General features: G+C 36.5%; 1 protein-coding gene across 1 annotated transcript; it reads right to left on the bottom strand.

The window, feature by feature from the left end:
* Positions 1–207: 207 nt before the first annotated feature.
* sf3b5 (splicing factor 3b, subunit 5) lies at positions 208–4,750 on the bottom strand. Its single transcript, XM_083539661.1, has 2 exons — positions 4,609–4,750; positions 208–687 (listed from the first exon to the last, which is right to left on the bottom strand). The coding sequence occupies exon 2, from the start codon at positions 657–659 to the stop codon at positions 399–401; it is 261 nt and encodes an 86-aa protein (XP_083395787.1). The 5' UTR covers positions 660–687; positions 4,609–4,750; the 3' UTR covers positions 208–398.
* Positions 4,751–17,740: the final 12,990 nt, after the last annotated feature.

The raw sequence follows: 17,740 nt of genomic DNA, 5'->3' as shown, positions 1-17,740 counted from the left end.
TGAAAGAACGAACACCACCGTTACATAAACCAAAAAATAAATATTCTAGAGTGCTGCGGGAGCATTTCGATAAGCATTAGAGGTAGCATTACATGGACATCAAAAAATGAAGACCTGTTTAAAATGATTTAAGACCCCACAGAATCCCTCGTATCGCACCACTGAAGCGATATTTTGTTTAATCTGCAAAAAAAGAATAGAGCGAGATTGTATTTGTGTTGAGGAAGAGTATTCAAACATTCTCCCACTTTATTTTCTTAAGATAAACGATACAAAATGGGGAAAAAAAGAGGATCTCAACCAAATTAACTAAAAAAAAATAAACAAAAAAAGCGTAAAAATCTCATTCACAATTTACCCCTATAAACTTAAAAGTCCTCTCCGAGTGAAGCGTTATCTTAAGCATCCTCGGGTTTGTCAGCAGGAGGTCCGCATGGCTGCAACATCTTCTCCATCAGGTTAAAGCGCACACGAGCCTTGCTCTCATTCTCCGCGATGGAAAAGTGATTGAGGAGGTCAAAGTGGCCCATGTAGGAGCAGTACGAGTCTCTGTGCTGGTTCACCAGCCACTCCCACTTAGTGGTGTCTGCGTGTCCTGTGCCAATATACTTCGACTGCAGGTGCTCCAGCTGGCTGTGAATGTTGTAGCGGTCCGTCATCTTCGCTTACAGGTCACACGCCGAGTCACTGAGGAGAAGGGAGACCAAGAAAAGCTGGATGAAATCATTCAAATTTATTCCTGCAAATCCTTTCCATTGCTCACAGCTCGATTAAATACCTGCATATAAACTGCACATTTTAAAGCTGGAAGCTTTTAAAAAAGACGAGATTAAAAGAAAGAATAATAAATAAATTAAAATCAAAAGAACATTTAAGCTAAATTGGGAGGAAAAAAAAAAGGATTACTGTGAAGCAGCAAATCGTGCTAAAGACCTGACATTGAACGAATGAATGAACACAAAGCAGCTTTTAGTGGAATGACCCAAGCACAGAACAATTTGACCTTCTCCAGTTTTACACAGGCATTTTATAAGTGACACAAATGCTAAAAAAAAACCCTGAGTGAACAAAAAGAGGAAGGGGTCAATTAGATAGGACACACACACACACACACACACACACACACACACACACACACACACACACACACACACACACACACACACACACACACACACACACACAGAAGTGCAGCAAAGCTAAAAGACATTTCTATCCAAACAATAATGGTAGGGTAAAAACCTTCATTTTCTATAAATTCTAAATCATTTTAAATGCGTTTTTTATGACAGAGGTAATTAAAAAGCAGGCAACATGCCGATAAATCATTTTGTTACACTACCACCCACATCACAAGCTTCTTGTTCTTGTTCTAGTAACAATAACAGTCACACTGGCAGTTTAGTCTGAAACCGACCACGGCTCGAATGGAAAATCTGTAATGTAAAAGTCGTCATGTGGGCCAGAAAACGCACCAGAGAACTAAACCTGAGACTACACACAGAAGTTGCTCAGAGTTCAGCTGCGTTGAACAATTCCCAAGAATCTAACTCGTACTCGGGTAGGCTTTTGTCCAGGACATAAATAATATGTGCATCGGTTTTAGCCGATCAACAACACCAGTGTAATATTCATACGTTATTATACCACACCAAAATGTTCAATATGCACATTGTGCTGTACTTGTGCAAGTTGAATGGTGATGTACCAGAGTGTGATAGAATCAAGCAATAGACCAACTCAGAAGCGCAACAATCGAATTCAGATTGTTGATGTCTGCATGAAGCTCACTTACACAGGGCAATTGTCAAGTTAAAAAAGGTTTGGGTCTCTTAATTCAAGTAGAGGAAAATTAATTCTACAGCACAAAGACATGTTATACTACTATCTGCCTGCAACGCTGAAGAAACTGTAAGGGCCACAAAAGTTTTGTTACACTGACCATAAAACTAATACATAAAAACAACATTCTGTAGTGACGGGTCTTTAATGAACAACTCGTTCATTTTGAATGAGTCTTTAATGTGACTCAGATGAACGACTAGACTCAATGAGTGATTCGTTCATTTTCTACTGGATGCACATAAGCAAAGCATCGCAAAATCTGCATAGGTTATGTACAGGAAACAGAATCGAGTTGTTTACCTCTCAATTATTCTAATCTTAGTCAGTCGCTCTTTTATCATGTGACTTCCATCTAAGCTATGCAGCGAATTACACAGGAAACAGAATTGAGTATTGATCTAATGAGTCCTCTGGTCAGAGTTGTTCGCTTTATTGTCACATGACTCCCGTATATGCTGTGCAGTTACATATACATATACATATGCACAGCGTTTACAAAAGTCAAGTGAGAAATGTCGGCAAAAACTAAATAAAGCCATTATCGGTTTGCCCAAAAAAAAAAAAAAAAAAAAAAAAAAAAAAAAAAAAAAAAAAAAAAAAAGGACCAAAAACACAAACCAAAAATATCTACGGTTTCTTGTAATTCTACTCATTTCTTAGGATGAAATGAAATCGGGACAATTTGTAAAACAAAATAGTTATGTGCCAAATTGAAAATCGCAATTGAGTGGGACTGCAAGAACAGGACAGTGATAAATCGGTGGACGACTGTAATGCTCTTTTGCTAAATAATTGTTAAATGTTAATATGTTGAAAAGAACTCAATGGAGAATAATATATTTAAGTTTGTTCCAAAATATTTTCTTTAGCATTTGGTTTGTTTAATGTTTTTCCGATTAGTTTTGATACTTTCATAATTTTTTTTAAATGTGATTATTTTATTGGTTTGACATTTTTCAGTTCAGATAAATAAAATTTCACAAAATTAAAAAGTCTAATATTGATTCGAACAATTATATAAAAAGTATTTAGAGGCAATTTAAAAGAAGTCATTTTTGGTTTTCGGCCAAGCGCCTCCAGAATTTTCATTGTAGATGTAAACGGGATCTGCTTATTGAAAATACAACATTTGATTTTATTTCTGATCAAAGAAAAAAAAAAATAATAATAACTCAAAAATAGATTTGTTCATCTTGATAAAAAAAACAACAACTAACAAACAAGTAACAAATGATCCGATCTTACTATGGCTAACATACTGCATGCTGTGTTCCTTAAAAAATAAATAATAAAGTCCATTTATCTCTTACAACTGGAAGAGAACATCAAATATGTCTCATAGTATTTGTAGCACTGCGTTTAGGATACTTATAGCAAAATGCGAAAACGTTTGTTGTTAAGAAACTAAACTCGAAGGTCGGTTTCTGGTCCTCATCACACCTGACATACCAGCACAAACAATACGCAGTCACACTAGACTTTTAGCACGCAACTTTTCTTTTCGCATACCTGCAGCGGAAATGCGGCAAACGGATATGTTGAAACTTACAACACGGCAGGGTTATTTGTTGATTTTATATTATTTTAAATTGTGTAAAAAACCGACAAATGTGTCAATGCTTATAATCGGATTTTCTTCATCTATTAATGGTATCGATCTTCCATCAGTCACTCAGCATTATGTGAAACAAATTGAACTTTGGGGTCAGAAATATGTGAAACTTGGTCCTACTGAGCTTCCAGTGTCTACTGTATACATGCATTGAATGGGAGTCAATGGAGTGAAAAGTAAAGTAACTACGGATTAAAAGATTTCTTCTTTCCAGTGATGAGAAGCTTCAACAGAAATTCAACTGCACGTGTTTGCATTGCTATTGATGTATTTATTATTACTATTTTTTTTAATGAATGTCTAATAACATCAGCCATTTAGTATTTTAAAACAGCTTCACCTCCTCCCACAGCCTCAGCAACTCTTCACACAGACAAAGATCTTTCAGCCGAAACCCTTTTGCTTTTCCACAAGTCGGGTGCACATTTTTACTACATTACAGTTAGAAAATTTGGCAGACACTTATACAACTAAACAGTTGAGGGTTAAGGGCCAGCAGTAGCAGCTCATCTGTGCTGGGATTTAAACTCACGAACTTCTGATCATCCAATATCTCTCTCTCTCTCTCTCTCTCTCTCTCTCTCTCTCTCTCACACACACACACACACACACACACACACACACACACACACACACACACACAGGTACACTGTTAATGACTGTAGTTAATTTGTTAGTATGAACAATTTCTCCCTCTTCCTTTACACACAACATATTCAACAATGTTTTCACATGTGTAACTCCTACACAGAGCAGTTCCAGGGTCTTGTATGGTGTGCTGGGAGGGGGCATCAGAAACAGAAACACTCATTCTGAGGAAGAGCAAACTAACCCTGGGGGTTAATGGGCTACACAGCTAGATAACTTCTTCAAACATGTTCTACCGAAAAATACACCAAATATAAATGACGTTATCTAAATAATAATAAATATAATGTAAAGTATACACAACTTAACTGAACTAAACACACGCTGACCGCTTGCACACAATACGCTAGGTAGTAGCTTGAGCTAAAGTTGCCCGTTTTGGTTCATCGCTTGCTAATTCCTTAGCTAGCTTCAAACCGCTCATAACCTGTCCATTAATTTATACTTTAATACTGAGTACTACACAAATACCATTTAAAAGTGTTCCTCTATTCGTATAATACCTTAATTCAGGCTTCTTTGATCCAACAAACAATTCTGTTCCGCGTCTGAAAGTGCCGAAGAGATCTAGCTGGGAAAACAGAGGCACGCAATGTAAAGCGGAAGTTGCCTCTTCAAACGGTGTCCGGGTGGGAAATCAGAAACACAACAGAGTTCCGTTTAGTTGCGGAGTGTAGAAGGAAAAACTTTGGCGTTTTTCTCATTTGCTTTATAGCGTTTCTCAGATCAGAAATGAAATTCTCAAAACTACTTGTTCAACCTCCATACCATTTATTAATTTGTGCTCATCATAAGAAAATGTTTTGTTGCTTTGATCAAATTGCGAATGCTTTATTCATTATTATTCATTTAATCGATTGTGTTCAAGTGTCTGCTGTTTCCTACTTTAAAAGTTGTTTATGTCATGTTGATCAATATATATTATACTGGTTTCACCTGAATAGTCTTAACCCCCAAAACACCTCTGCATCAGCTCATTGTATAAGTCATTGAATGCAAAATGGTTACAGTTTTTTTTCAGTTGCTTTGGAGCATTTCTCCAATCATCCTTAATATTTGCAAACCAATAAGTGCATTCTCAAAACAATTGGTGCAAACAGCACAAAACATTGTATTTCTTGCAAAAGCCTGTAATTTTCTCAAAATCCTTAGTTCATCTCTCATTTGTGTCAATGAACATGTTATTCTCATCAGAATTAAAAGTCTCTTTGTCACTGTTCACAAAAAAAATCATCAAAATGTTTAGTCATGTTGTCAGTATGATGCTGCCCAGTTTCAGGATTTCTTGATATAAACAATGGTTTGGATCACAGTGACTGAAAATGCACAAAACTTGACTTCCTTCTGTACGACGTCTATTAATCTCAGCAGCACAAATTCATTTATTTGATTGCATATTTGATTTATATTGATTGCAAGAGACCAGACAGGATTCACACATTTACTGTACTGTACTAGTGTTTGTTTGTTTCTTAGTTTTCCATTTCATCCAATTTCAGAATGTCTAGGTCTTTGTTTTGCACTGTCTGTATACACTTTCCAATTAAGGCTTCACAAGATTCACCTTTGACCTGTTTTAAAGAACTAGTTAAATATTGGTTGATCTGATGTCACTCTCCCGTATTAGTGACATTCAAGATTCATCTGCACAATTCATCAATTCAAGTCTCAATTAATAGAAATTTTAGATGACATGATGACAACTGGTTTAACCATTTTGCATTCAATGACTTATTCAATGAACTGATGCTGAGATGTTTTGGGGTTAAGACTATTTAGGTGAAAATAGTATATTATATTTTGATCAACAATTGATAATGTAGGAAGGAGCAGACAACTGTACACAATCGATGAAATGAATGCAATGAAATGAAATGAATGCATTAGCAATTTGATCAAAGCAACAAGAAATGTTCTAATGATGAGCACAAATGACTAAATAATGTGGAGGTTAAACAAGTAGTTTTATTTCTGATCTGAGAAACGTTCCAAAGCAACTGAGAAAAACTGTAAACCAGTTGTCATCATCTGTCATCTAAAACTTTTTTTAGTAAATGGGACTTGAATTGATGAATTGTGCAGATGAATCTTGAATGTCACTAATACGGGAGAGTGACATCAGATCAACCAATAATCAACTAGTTCTTTAAAACAGGTCAAAGGTGAGTCTTCTGGAGCTTCAATTGGAGAGTGTATACAGACAGAGAAACACAAAGAATTATATATTCTGAAAATGGATGAACAACTAAGAAACAAACGAACACTTGTACAGTACAGTAAAAGTGTGAATCCTGTTCGGTCCCTTGCAATCAATATAAATCAAATATGCAATCAAATAAATTAATAAATTTGTGCTGCTGAAATTCATATATACCATACAGAAGAAATTCAGCCTTGTGCAATTTCGATCATTGTAATCCAAACCATAGTTTATATCAGAAAAATACTGAAGCTGTGCGCCATCATACTGACAACATTACTAAACATTTTGACTATATTTGTGAACAATGGAAAAAAAGGACTTGTTATTCTGCTGGAAATGAGATGTTCATTGACCCAAATACTTACTTTTAAGAGATGAACTAAGGCTTTTGAGAAAAGTACAGGCTTTTGCAGGAACTCCAATGTGTTGTGCTGTTTGTTTACATTGTTTTTTATATATTGGTTTGCAAATATTAAGGATGATTTGAGAAATGCTCCAAGCAACTGAGAAAAACTGTAATCTTCACCTAGAGGTAAAATAGCGTGAAGTGGGCAAAAGCCAGAAAATCCACAGAAAACCCATTCATACATTGGGAGAACATGTAGACTGAACTCCAAATATTAAGTCATTTAAGCTCAAACCAGGAAACACACTGTGAGGGAGCAATATTACTTGCTACACCACCCATTTTTTAAATATATATGTGATAACTCATCATCAGTCTGTTTTATACAATAATTGATATCCTAGTATAATGTGATAATTAAGGTATTTTTTTTGTTTTCTTTCTTTTTTTTTTTTGTTGCAGAATTTAGATGCTGTGGTTTTCCTGTAAATACAGTAAAAAACAATATGTTGAAATGTGCTGAGAATTTTCAATCCTGTTTACAGCTGACATGATGTCTTGTATGACAATTTAAACTGCGATTTGGATGAAGTTCATGTGCATTTTGTAATGCATTTTCAATCAAGTTCCTTTTCAGTCAAGCATGCCTGGGAACAGAAAGCCCACTGCAGATTCTGTGAGGCATATTTCTGCTGCCTCATCATTCGAAAGGTTGTAAACAAGTCCAATGAAGCATGTGAGCTGTCTACAGACACCAGCAGTCTTTGAGATGAGCTTCAGCATGATGAGCCCACTGCGTTCATCCATTAGTCGTAGCGGTTTCAGTTCATCGAGTTTGCTTTGGATCCGGGGGCGTGCTGCTTGAAAGCGAATCTGATTTCCACCCTGATGTGCTGCCTGTTTCATATCCATTCCAGCATTCATTGTTCTAGTGCTACTAGAGAGAAAGCTTGTTATTTGCACAGTACATAAGTTAAGTACCTCTCATAAAACTAATTATTTCTTTAATTCGCCATTAACAAAAATGACACGAATTAACATTAAAAACTTTCACAGAGACGCACAGAGAGATGTTCTACAAAAGGTACTATTTTCAGGACATATTGTATTACTCAGCTTATTGTGGTCCCTATTTCATTAATGTAATTTAAAGGACATTAAGATAATCCATTGCATATCAACAACAGAAGAGAATCATTTTCCTCAATGTCACCCCTGCAGTAGGCAGTAAACCCCAGCCGGGCGCAATCCACCATCCTCATAGTTTTATTTGGCGAACGGCTGCTAAAATGAAAAAAAAAAAAATGAATGTAATGGCTCACCTACACATCTTAAAATAACTCTTTTCTTCCCACAAATATAAAACAAAAAAGATAAAAAGGATGGTTATGTGATAAATGCTCTAGAGTAATCCACCTCTAAGATGGACTTGGACACTTCGCTTGCTGAAGTCACAAAGGATGAAATTGTCGTTTAGGGTCTCAAACCATTCAGGAATATAAAATAGGCTAAGAGTTCTGCAAATGTTCCCTTCCAGCCCTCAGTTTTCATACATTAAAGAGACATAAAATAAGCAGTAAAGGCTAATTAGCATCAGAAGCGGGATCCACTTTCTCTGCGGCTACACTGTGTGACTACAATACATTACTTATGGGACTAGTTTGTACTGAAACCGTAAAAAAGACCATGGAAGTAGGTAAGATTTCCATTTGCTGAAGTAATATTCAGCAGACATTTCACCTCTCTGACGGTCGCATTTAGCCAAAGCTTTCCCTCTGCAGTGCTATTTTCCTGTCAGTGATATTAAAAAGCTTGGTTACTGCGTCTGTTCTCTGCTCTTAATGATTTGAGTGCTAAGCATATAAACATGTGATCAGGGAATAACAATGGCAATTAATTGCATTGTATGAAGGCCTGGTTGTCTCAGGAATTAAAAATGAGCAAAAACATTTATTCACTTGGGAAATATAGATAGATGTATTTTATTGATTCCCAAACAGGAAATCTGGTTTTATGTTTCACCTAATTAATGGAGGAAGCGTGACCAGTGCCTGCAACGAATATAAAACTTCAGTGCAACTCAGCAAGTCGGAATACTTTCTTGGACAAGTTTTATTAACATTTAGTGCAGGAGTAACAATGATGCTAATTTCCAGCTATATCTAGTAATAATTTACCAATTTACCATTTTTATTCTGGTTTTATTGCATTTTGATTGTTATTGAATTCATAGAGTGCATTGCATGGCATGTTTTTTTGTTTTTTTTTGTGTCTCACAGTAATTGTATCTGGCTGAGCTACCAGTTTTCTGCAATTTTCTCCCAAACAGCTTGAAATGAGCAGAGTGAAGGGGCATTGGTGAGTGTCTGCAGAATGAGTGACAGGAGGCTGCTGTAAACACACAGACAGGTTGTCACAGCCCACAGTTTTTCAAATGAATTTTCTCAACAACATAATACCCTTTTCTAAGGCAATATCCTCAACCATCTGGCCTAAACAATTATTTCCTATAATTTTCTACATATTTTCCAGATTATCCAAGTAGAAAATTTAAAAATAAAAAGAACTAATGACTTTTAACAACCCAGCCATTAGTGTTGCACAGGCCAGTTCACCCTTAGTGCCGGTCCCAAGCCAGATAAATGGGGAGGGTTGCGTTTAGACAGGCATCCAACATAAAACGTGCCAAATATGCGGATCACTACCTGAATTTCATACTGAATCGGTCGAGGCCTGGGTTACCTGGGTTCTTTGGGAAATTGGGCTACTGTTGGCCAAAGGAAGATAAGGAGAAAAGGACGATTTCTACAGAGACAGCAGGGAAAGGAGATGTGTAGAAGAGTGGAGGTTAGGGTGGGCACTTTGAATATTTGTACTATAACTGATAAAGGAAGAGAGATAGCTGATATGATGGAGAGGAGAAAGGTAGATATGTTGTGTGTTCAGGAGACCAAGTGGAAAAGGAGTAAGGCCAAGAACATTGGAGGTGGGTTTAAACTGATCTTTCATGGTGTGGATGGAAAGAGAAATGGTGTAGGTGTGATCCTGAAGGAAGAGTACAGTAAGAGTTAGTGGAGGTGAAGAGAGTTTCTGATAGGGTGATGAATGTGAAGCTGGAAGTTAAATGGGTGATGATAAATGTCATGAGTGCCTATAAAAATTAAAATTCTGGAGTGAGTTGGATGGAGTGGTAGAAGGTGTACCTAGGAATGAAAGATTGGTGATTGGGGCAGATTTCAATGGCCATTAATGTGGAGAGAACAGAGGTGATGAGGAGTTGAATGGTAGGTATGGCCTTAAGGAGAGGAATATGGAAGGGCAGATGGTGGTAGATTTTGCTAAAAGGATGGAAATGATCAAATCAGATCAGAATCAGGTTTATTGGCCAAGTGTGTTGACGCATACAAGGAATTTGGGTCCAGCTGTTAGTAACTCTCAAAGTACAGACAAAAATAAAACTATACAGTTAGTGATTTTTCCTGCCTGGTTTCTGGTTTTTGTATGGTACAGGTCCTGATGAGTGGGCAAAGGAGCACCAATGGTTTTTTTCTGCTGTTTTAACTGTTTTCTGCAGTCTGTTCCTATCCTGTTTTGTTGCTGCTCCAAACCAGCTGGTGATTGATGAGCACAGGACAGATTCAATGACTACAGTGATAGAACTGCATCGACAGCTCCTGTGGCAGACCGTACTTCCTTAATTGGCATAGAAAGTACATCCTCTGCTGGGCCTTTTTGAGAATGGCCCAGATGACATACCAGTGAAAGTGTGAAGATGTTTAGGAGAGATCGCAGTGGAGTTTTTAACACGATTAACAAGATTCTGAAAGGTGAGGGGATGCCTGAGGAATGGAGAAGGAGTGTGCTTGTACCAATTTTTAAGATTAAGGGAGATGTGCAGACCTGCAAGGTAGTTGTGGTACTGTAGGAGGAAGTTGGGTGTGGTGGTGCAGGACATGTATTAGCAAGCACAGTGTGACAGCAGTGAAGTGTGCAGTAGGAACGACAGGCTGGTTCAAGGAGGTGGGACTGCATCAAGGATTGACTCTGGGGCCTTTCCTGTTTCCAGTGATAATGGACAGGTTGACGGACGAGGTCAGACACGAGTCTTCGTGGACAGTCTTCCCTGCCACACCTGACTTCCTCATACAATACCACAACTCTTCATTTGGCACTCTGTCGTACGCTTTCTCTAGATCCACAAACACACAATGCAACTCCTCCTGTCCTTCTCTATACTTCTCTATCAACATTCTCAAAGCAAATATTGCGTCCTTAGTGCTCTTCCTCAGCATGAACCCAATACTGTTGCTCACAGATGGTCACCTTTTCTCTCAGGCTGGATTTTACTACTCTTTCCCATAACTTCATGGTGTGACTGATCAACTAAATTCCCCTGTAGTTACTGCAGGGCTGCACATCTCCCTTAATCTTAAAAATTGGTACCAGCACACTCCTTCTCCATTCCTCAGGCATCCTCTCAGCTTCCAAAATCTTGTTAATCGTGTTAAAAACTCCACTGCGATCTCTCCTAAACATCTCCACACTTTTACTGGTCCGGGTTATGATGTTTGTGGATGATAATGTGATTTGTGGTGAGAGTAGGGAGCAGGTTAAGAAGAGTTGGAGGAGTTCAGGTACCTGGGGTCAACAGTGCAAAGTAATGAAGAGTGTGTTAGAGAAGTAAAGAAAATAATGCAGGCAGGGTGGAGTGGGTGGAGAAGAGTGGCAGGAGTGATTTGTGATAGAAGAGTATATTCAAGAGTGAAATGGAAAGTTTATATGACCGTGGTGAGACCTGCAATGTTGTATGGTTTAGAGACAGTGGCATTAATTTAGACAGAAGTAGGTGGTGACAGGTGCTGGGGATGGCAGAGTTAAAAATGCTGAGATTTTAATTGGGAGTGATGAGGATAGACAGGATTAGAAAAGAATTTATTAGAGGGACAGTGCATGTAGGACGTTTTGGAGACAAGTTGAGGGAGTAGCGATTGAGATGGTTTGGACATGTGCAGAGAAGGGACACAGGGTATACCGGTAGAAGAATGCTGAGGATGGAGCTGCCAGCAAGGAGGACAAGAGAAGGAGGCCAAGGAGAAGATTTATGGATGTGGTAAGGGAACCTTTAATGACCATTTGTCCCAAATGTAATCTGATCGTAAAAGCCAAGATAAGAACATTGTACATGGGAGTTGTGAAATGGGTATAAGATTCACCAACATCCAGCCAATAAGGACAAGGGAGCATCACAGTCATGATGCGTATCAATTTATTACTCTACAATTTAGATGTTGTAGTTTAGTATTGGCTTGGCATTGGAAGAGGGGGATGGATTATATTTGTTTGTAATTTGAGTTTCATGCCCCCTTCATGTAGCCTTTTTTTAAAAATCATTGTTTTAAGCACCTTAATTGTCTTTATAATGGGAGTTCTTTATAAGTACTATGTAATTGCTCTATCAATCCTGTTCTCCAAAAAAAATAGAAAAAATAAATGTTGAGTACTACCAGACTCCTGTTAACACACAGATTATGATGAGCCAAAATTGAGTAAATGACAATTAGCTTCTATAATTTGATTCTATTTAACTTTATGGCCCATACTATGCTCACAATATATTTTGCAGCTTTAGACTTGCTGTATGTGCTCCGTTTTTTATAAAAAAATATATATAATGCATCAATTGTTAAATAAATACATTTATTTATTTACTATTTAACAGTATGCAATGTAATACAAGTATAAAACTGTAGCCTAAATATGGCAATATTTATTTAACTTACTACAAATGTATGTTTTAAATTTATACAGTAATTTCTGGCTCTTATTCACTGTATGTGTGACCTTGTAAACCATTATGCTCTCTCAAACAAGAAGTAAATTTTTTTACTACATGAACAGCAGCTTTGATGTGCAGGAAAGTTTCGTCTAATGTTAAGGCAAATGGTTTGTTTTTGTGTCATAGCTGCAGCTGGTCCATTAGCAGTTTGGTTACTATGTGTCCTACTGCTGTGTCATTTCATGTGTTTTATGGGTGATTGTACCACATTACAGCTACCAAATAGCAGAACATCACCATCATTTTAAAAGCCAGATATTTATGGGTAGACAAGAAGGATTTCCCCATTCCTTTAACACTGGATTTTTTTTTTTTTTGCTTTAAAGTTTGGCATTTTTAAAAGACTGTGTGAAAATCTACCACCCTGAGATCACTGCTGCTTTCAATACTACATCAAGCAAGAGAATATTGAGAATCATCTTTTTATGAGTATGGAACAAAAAAAAGGGGTATGGGAAAATAATTGATGAAGGTGTGATGGTTTGATTATCACTTAGCTTTTTGTTATTGGAAAATAATAAATCATACAGAGTAAAAGATATATTAAAAGCACTTAAATGTCCCATAAGATTCCCTGGTTGAATGATCCTAGCTCATAAATTGTCTATTAATATCTCTAATGTGAAGCATGGTGCTGACAGTATCATGCTATGACAGGGGTCGGGAAAGTGGTCAGAATTGAGGGAAGGATGAATGCACCTAAACACAGGAAGATCCTTGAAATAAACCTGCTCCAGAATGATGACCTTAGTCTGGTGAGGAAGGTTCACCATTCAGCCCAACAATGACCCAAAGCATATATCAAAGATAAAGCCTGAATAGCTTCAGGTCAAGTTTTTGAATATTCCTTTTAGGTTTAAGTTCAAGTTTATTTCTATAGCGCTTTTCACAATGGACATTGTCTCAAAGCAGCTTTACAAAATGTAAGAATTATAGAACAAAAAAAAAAAAATAATGAAATGAAATAATATAATTGAATTATGTGTATTTATCCCTGATGACTGTTGCAAGGAAAAAGTCCCTTAGATGTGATGAGGAAGAAACCTTGAGAGAAACCAGACTTAAAAGGGGAACCCATCCTCATTTGGGTGATATGAAGTATGTGATTATAAATCTTACAAACAATACAAAACACCAGAGAGTGAGAACTACCATGACCACCGGAGTGTGTGATTATGAGTAATGTCCTTTCTACAGTCTTATAAAGTCGGTTGATAAAACCAGGAGCTACTGAGCAACTCATAAAATAGCTCAACATCTGAGATCATTATAGATCCAACACCAGCTCCTCCATACCAGGGCCTTTGAATGTTTTCGAATGTCAAAACTCTACATGAAGTGTAATCCAAAGGGTGCTGGTACGTCTCTAAATGGTTTGGGATGTTTGCGGGTTTTGCATCTACTCTTTAAAGGCCCATAATTAAAGGTCAGGCTTGAAATCCTAAAAAAGGAAGTTTAAAGACGCTCCTTGTCTGTTCTGGGCTTGAGCGAATCTGCCAAGAAGAATGGGAGTAACTATACATTCAGTCTGATTTAGTCTTACTCAAAAAGAGAGAATTGAATAAATGGTCTGAATACTAATATCTAATTGAGATTACAGAGCTTTTAATTTAATTATCATGAAATTACCCACAATTACAACACTACTGAATAAATTCTAAAAGACATTTAATGTCATCACTTATCCACCCACAATTTCTGCAGAACACCAAGAATCAAGTAAAAAAAACACAGGGGTAGTACAGTATTAAAGACTTGGTACATTAATTATAAATTAAACCTAATCTGATCTGTAATTATAACCTGAAGTGAAAACTCACGTTAGTTTTGTGTTCCACATTTAAACTAGCACCTCTAAGTGGGCATTACAAGCCCAGTGCCAGTTACCTGATTGACAGAGGAATCTGTTGCTGCCACACCTCCTCAATATTATATCCATCAGCCAGAAATCAAAGTCTGCCATCAGTATTCATGATATTTTGTAGCAGGGTCTAAACCAAAGAGTAGAATTTCGGATGGAATATCAAACCCACAATTTACTGAAATATATAATGTGCTTTAGTAACCATAAAGCACTTATAATGCTGTACATAATGTGTTTAGTCTGCTTTGTGTGCACTTTCATTTAAGTAATTTTACATTTGTTTAAGTCAATTAAGCAATTGTTTTGTTAAATATTTTCTATAGATATAGATCAAAATTTTAAACACTGTCTAGAGTTTAAAATGCCTGCCAACTGCTTAAAAACACCTAACAAACCAATATATAATTGTACAGATGACGGTATGAAAATTTAATAAACTTTATTATTATTCAAAAATTCTCCATTAGCACAAATAACAGCTTTACACACTCTTGGCATCCAGACATACAGTTTCTACATGTCTCTTGTAAAACTTAACAAAGTCGTACTTGCTGGATCTCTCTTTCAAGCCTTCTGATCCAGTTCCCCTTCAGGAACTCGAGCAGCGTCTCGTTCCCTCGGGGAACTAGGGTTACGTTCGTAACCTAGAGACGTTTCCCTCTGACCAACCAATCAGAGGACTGAAAAATGCTAAAACTATTCTGGGCCAGTCAGCTGGCCCTGTGAGGTGAATTTGAAATCCGATTGGTTAAAGAAACAGACCTCTTGCTAATATAGTTTAAGGTACATCTGCCAGCACTACTGATTCTGAAGGCCCTGAGCAGATTAGATTGACATGGCAGCACATAAGCCTTTAAGCCTTTAAGCACATAAAGGCTGAAATCTGATCGGACAAATAATCTAACATCCACATACACGTACTGGAATATAGGGTTGGAAATAAATTAATACAATTTCATGGAACAAATATTAGAATTTTGGTTGTCAATGTATTCAGTGCTGTCCTTGCTGTCCTTGTGTTGTTTGTTTGCACTGTTTTTGTGTGCACTGTTTGCACTCGGTTGCACACAAATGCACTTTATGTGGCAAGGACACTTAATTTAGTCCCTAACTCTGTGTTCTGTTATGTAACCTATGTTGTGTAATGTAGCTGTATGCTGTTTAATGTGGTACCAGGGTTCTGGAGGAATGTTGTCTCATTTCACTGTGTACTGCGTCAGCTATATATGGTAGACATGACAATTAAAGCTTTTTGACTTGACTTGACTGTGGGTTTGAGACAGTCTGGTAACACCTTCTCTCCTGTTCCAAAAATGTTAAATTTGGACTTTGCACATAACTTTCTTCCAGTCATTCACGGTCTAGTTCTATTTTATTTCATTTTTTACTTTTTACATAATTTGTTGCATATGAACAAAAAAAATATGCATGTGTCCCCAAAGCAATAAAAGAGTTGTGTTACCAAACTTTTAACAAGCACTGTCACTGTATTACCCAAATCTCCCAACATTTTGACTGGCATGGACACTTGACACCTTGATGATTGGCAATAAAGACACTTCTTGCTAGGGGTGTAATTTTACATTCCTGGTCAATTCAGTTTGATTCAATTCTCAACATTTTCTGTTTTTTTTTTGTTTGTTTGTTTTTTTTCTGCAAACATTCTCAACAAATAATCATAATCATCCTAAAGGATGCCCCAAAATAAATTATGTAGAAATTCTGGGCAAAATGTGAATAAAATATGAAATGATGATATTATATTGATCTTCTGTTATTTTAAGTGATAATAGATCTCCAAAGTGGACTTTCTTTCTCTGGGACTTTCTTCTTCTTCTTCTTCTTCTTCTTCTTCTTCTTCTTCTTCTTCTTCTTCTTCTTCTTCTTTCGGCTGCTCCCTATAGGGGTCGCCACAGCGGATCATCCGTCTCCATACTCCCCTGTCCTCTACATCTGCCTCTTTTAAACCAAATTCTATAATGTGTCATAGGACTGTTGTCATTAAGACAACAGTTAAGGCTCCTTAAGAGCTCTTTTTAAATATATGATAAAATGTGTCTGTGTAACCGTATAATTTATAATGTGTGTCGTAGTTTTGGGCACTTCACATGTGCACATGATTCCCAGTGATGTTCAGTGCTTTTCCTGAAAGAATGTAATAATGTGACCACTGTGATATGTGTATTTAATTTCTTACCAGCACAAATGTAAAAATAAAATAAAAAGGTTCATCCACATAGCAAAACAAACCATAAACAATCCCATTATTTTTAAATATCATAAAAAAAATTTGTTAAAGAATTTTTAAGTAAATATATTAACACCCCCACCCATTCTTCTTCTTATTTTTTTTTTTATTCTTCTAATTGTATTATTAAATCACACTATTATATAATTACATTAAAATTCATGTGACTTTTCTGTCAGCAAGACATGGACTCATGGAAGCCAACATGAAGTGTCTCTTTATTGTTGCCTGGGGTTATGAGCTCAAGACTTCCCTCTTTGTTTATTTTATCTGGATCTGAAGAATGGTGCATACATGAAGCAATGCAATAAAACAAGAACTGAAGTGACATTAGATGACATCAAATAGCTATTTCATTATTAGATTTCAAAGTAATAAAAATCTAGCTGGACTCTGAAATCAAGAGATGTACAGGCTGGTAATAATGTCTCACAGCTACCCTAGCTATGCATTCAGCTTACACTGAGACAAGTGGTTGTGTAGTGGCTCCATAGCAGATGTGGCAAAAGCAAACACATCCTTCACATAAGTAGAAGTACAGATACTCATGTTTTAAAAGACTCTGGTAAAAGCTGAAGTACTGACTATACTTTTTTACTCAAGTTAAAGTAAAGAAGTATGGGCTCAGACATGTATTTAAGTAAAAACGTATCCATTAATACTTAATTAATCACACATTTTTCCTGTTTTATATGTACTTTAAATTAATACTTTTCAAGTTTTTAATATTCTAATCAACATGAGCATGGACAAATATGAATGATTAATGCAAATGTATGTTTATTATTAGTGAAACCAGACTCAACATAGAGCAAGAAGACAAAATATTCTTGTAAATGTTTTAAAGTATTTATGGTGTTTAATATTGCGTAAATCATCAGGACACCAAACATAACCTTTGCTATGTTTTAACTCGGATGGTTGATGAGAAACTGTTGATGAGAAACTGTTCCTGCTCTAACTTTTATAATTAGAGTATATTTGCTTTGTGAATTATTTTTTTAAAAGTAGACATTTCTATTCTATACTTTCTATTCATATATTTATTATGTCTGTAAGGCAAGTAGTCACTGTGATTCAGGTTGTTTCAAAATTTTTATTCTCTCTCTCTCTCTCTCTCTCTCTCTCTCTCTCTCTC

Source organism: Silurus aristotelis (assembly GCF_946808225.1).
Source record: "Silurus aristotelis genome assembly, chromosome: 4".
Classification (NCBI taxonomy): Eukaryota; Metazoa; Chordata; class Actinopteri; order Siluriformes; family Siluridae; genus Silurus; species Silurus aristotelis.
Note: the sequence above shows the minus strand (reverse complement) of the source record. Positions and strands in the feature narration are given on the sequence as shown.

What these genes read in the sequence shown, in the direction of transcription:
- sf3b5 (XM_083539661.1), bottom strand. Translation starts at nt 659, where the DNA reads ATGACGGACCGCTACAACATTCACAGCCAGCTGGAGCACCTGCAGTCG.